This window comes from Embiotoca jacksoni, unplaced genomic scaffold (genome assembly GCF_022577435.1).
Source record: "Embiotoca jacksoni isolate LCO1_2020_lvr unplaced genomic scaffold, fEmbJac1.0.p SCAF_13, whole genome shotgun sequence".
In the NCBI taxonomy this organism is placed as follows: Eukaryota; Metazoa; Chordata; class Actinopteri; family Embiotocidae; genus Embiotoca; species Embiotoca jacksoni.
In genome coordinates, this window is record NW_027185263.1 from 5,364,016 (window position 1) to 5,367,741 (window position 3,726).

The 3,726-nt window shown below is 43.0% G+C and overlaps 1 protein-coding gene across 1 annotated transcript in view; it reads right to left on the bottom strand.

The window, feature by feature from the left end:
• Positions 1-3,329, bottom strand: part of LOC138196192 (gamma-aminobutyric acid receptor subunit beta-2) — a 56,423-nt gene extending 53,094 nt beyond the window's left edge. The window contains exons 1-3 of the mRNA XM_069146000.1: positions 2,206-3,329; positions 1,954-2,051; positions 1,176-1,243 (exon numbers count right to left, since the gene is read on the bottom strand). Of these exons, the coding sequence (XP_069002101.1) occupies positions 1,176-1,243; positions 1,954-2,051; positions 2,206-2,288 (249 nt within the window). The 5' untranslated portion in view covers positions 2,289-3,329. The remainder of the gene's footprint in view (positions 1-1,175; positions 1,244-1,953; positions 2,052-2,205) is intronic.
• Between the last annotated feature and the right edge of the window lie 397 nt (positions 3,330-3,726).

A 3,726-nucleotide genomic window follows, 5' to 3' on the forward strand; every position in this document is an offset into this window, starting at 1 on the left:
GTGTGTGTGTGTGTGTGTGTGTCTATGAATGTGCCTATGGTTGTGCAGGTCTTCTCTGTAAATAGACACAGCATCATCTGTTTTCTCATCTCATCTCAGCACATCAACATAGTCTACAGGAGCACAAAGATAACAACATGAGCAAAAAGCCTTTGGGTGCTGCTGCCAAAAATATTCTAGCGTGTAATCATTCCCTGACATCAAAACATGACTTATATTGCAGCTAGTAACATCAAAACAACTGCAACAGCCAAATTATGTAGAAGTTTCCAAATTAAAATATGCCATCTCCAACAGTGAAGGTCAACCATGGAAAAAGACAATGGTTCAAGCATAAAGTACAAATGACAATGGACCTATCAAAAGCGCATGCATATTACAATAAATATACATTTTTGCTCACCTTGTCAACTGTATCATAAGTGTCAAGAGTGACCTCCCATGACGATATAATACAGCCTTGTGTTTCTCTGTAAACTGAGGTGCAGTTCTACCATCTCATCACTAAGAGGTGCACTTGTATGAAACTTAATCTCCACTTATCATATCCACAGCTCTCATTTTCATTCACTGTCACTGTTTGAAGCAAAGCAACTATAAACCAGATTTGACCAAAAAAAAAGCCAAGACATTGCTCGTAAAGAAACATAAACAACATGAGGAAACAGGAAATCGTGCAGAGGTTGAGACTTAGGGACGATATTATAACTTTGTCTGTGAGGCATGATAGACGTGAGCAAATTTGACTTCTTTGACTCCCCCAAATTCATTGATTTTGTGACGTTAGTGATGCATGACAGCAGCCTCTGCTCAGCAAAATAAGCAGCAATCAGCTTAGAAGACCAAAAACAAATAGTCCATCTGTGTTAGTCAATTTCAAAGCCACAGAGAGGTTGAATTTGTGTCATTAACCCCTGGACACATAACGACCATTGCCTTTGAAGTCTGAAACCCCTAAATCGATGCCAGTGATCCGAATAAAGACACAAAGTCTCAAACCCACAAGTCAATGCGAGTGATCGGAGATGAGACACATTCACGCAAGCCTGCATTAAGAGGGGGGTTCCCCGGTGGTTTTGAAGGGTATTTCCCCAGATAGGTTCATGCATAACAGCAGTCATTAGTACAGAATGGTCACCCATTGTCAAAAGTAGAGGTGATAATGGCCTACTTACCATATTGACTTCTGATACCATGTCTATGCTGGCTATGTCTATATTCATTCCCACTCCAACCGGAGCACCTGGGACAGATCAAAACAACAATAAGCAAAAGACACACTGTACATGAGGTGCAGCCCGACTGAGTCATGGACACATTTCAGAGGAGGCACTTTACGAGAAACGTTTAATGGAAAGTACGTGACGGGAACACAGATAAACACTCGTGAATGTAGCTGTTGTCAGCCGGATGATAGTTTACAGTGTTCCTGTCGGGTGGGATTAGACGCGCTGACCTGCAGTGAAAGCGCCGGAATTCCCCCCGAAAAGTTGTCAACTTTGAATCACATAACCTTAAAAAAATACATCAGTCGCACTGAACACCTGAACTGGAACATGCACATAAAGAAAAAAAGGGCATCTATTTGACTAAAATTCCGACAGACGTGCTCAGGGAGATGACAGTCACCTATTTTTTTTTTTTTTTTTTTCTCACTGTAGTGATTTTTCATTCAAATTAACGAGCTGGCGTAATTTATCGTCTGCATTCACCCATGAATATCATTACTCGTGCATTATTTCATTATGTCGGGTTGTTTTGACATCTATTACCGTCACTGTATCATATAAAATGACAGACTGTGGCACCTGCAGAACCCGATAAGAAATTTCTCTTTTACTTTCCGAAACAGCAAATGTAAGCGAGTATTGTAATAATTGAAACACTGTACGATCACACGGGCTGACAAGGCGCAAACTCGAGCAGAGTTGGTGATAATACGAGTTCATTTACCTCCGAAATCTGGCCTCAATCGTATATCATAACCTTTCAACAGTCTATCCACCGTTTCTTTGACCAAAGACATATTGCTAGGGTCATTGGCACGGACACTATGGAGGAGAGAAAAAAAAGAAGAGAGAAAAGGAAACAGCAGATGTAAATGCGAGATATTCTTGGACCGTAAGTGTCCAAGTATTTTCCACGCCGTCTGTAACACAGTCACACTTTACAATGAGTGGAGCATCCTCCGACCCTTTCACTTACCTTTGTGCGCTCGCCACAGCCACTACGATGGGGAACAGCCAGACGCAAAAACACCTCATTCTTCTTATTCTCAACACTGCCATACTTAAATTATGATTTTTTTTTTTTTTGATTATTTTTTTTTTTTTTGATTATTTTTTTTTTATTTTTTTTACTTTTAGTGAAGACAGGCGAGCTCCAACTTATTCTTGCCAGTGCAGTAATTCCAATGCCGGGCGCATGCGTATTCCGGACCACAACATCAAGAAGCTGCGCCGCTGCTGCTGCTGGCAGTGGCAGAGGCAGACACGGAGGGAATTTAAAGGAGAATCAAGACTTCATGATACTCTGGGGTACACGGGGGTTCTCCCTGTTCTTTACTACACCTAGCGTGACTGTTTGAGAGGTGGCGGCTGTGACGGGAAAGTCGGTGGTTCGAAACCACGCGGAGGAAGTGGCGAATGTGGGTGGGCTTGTCTCTTTCCATTCGCTCCTGAAACACCCGTCAGCCAACTCGTCTGTCCCTGAGCAAGGCACTTAACCTCGCTGCTCCAGCAATGCTGCTCGGGGGCTCCCGGCTGAAGTCTGGACTGGACAGATCCAGATCCAGTAAATGGGTATTAAATATAACTCATTGTGCGGAAATGAGAGCAGTTGCGGACGGTTTTAGCTTTCCTTTAGTTTCGTAGTTTTTCCCCCATGTTTGACCACCAATCCAAACTTTCACCTCGGGGGAGTGGAATGTTTATGAGACAATAATGAGACCAATAAAGATCGTATTAGTATATCGACTATTGTTAGTCATATTTTTTTATTTTTTTTTTAGGCTATTTGCTATTATTCCACGGCGCCATTAATATTAATCAGTAACCTCAGTGCGTACGTGACTTGTGCAATTGACTCATAAGGCGGCGCCGTGTTGTAAATGCATCCCTGCACCAGCAGTCGCTCACGCATCGATCTCAACGCACTCGGGGCCTCCGACGAAAACGAGAAGTGTCTTCGTACCCCGAGAGGCGCTGTGCCAATGCAAGTGCCTTCGGGGTTGGAAGCAGGTTGCGCGTAGCAGAGCAGCGTGCACCGAAGCCTACACTCAGCACATCTCTCGGTGCACGCCTGTGGCTCCGCGCACCGGTAAGCAGGATGTGCGCCGCTGCGTAAACTCGGACACAAATCGTCATGGATATGGTGGGATCAGAGGCGGATGCCAGAGCAGCGAGCCCTTGTGTAGGAGTCCTACAGCGACTCTTCTGCCTGACAGAGAAGGTAAACCGAAGAGGTCGTCACCAGGAAGCTGCTGAATTTTCTCTTCTGTAAAAGAAAACCTAAAACTCTCTTCATGTTACAACCTTTTTGCTTGGTTCACTTAAAAAAAAACAAAAAAAAAAACAAAAAAAAAAACGGAATCCACTGTATTATTGAAAAATCCCGTCTAATTCTGAACCCAATTTGACCTGATGGGGACGCTATAATTAAAATTCGTGTAAAATGTTAAAAACTGAATGGTAAAATTAAACGCAAATTGAACTGGATAATAAGAAA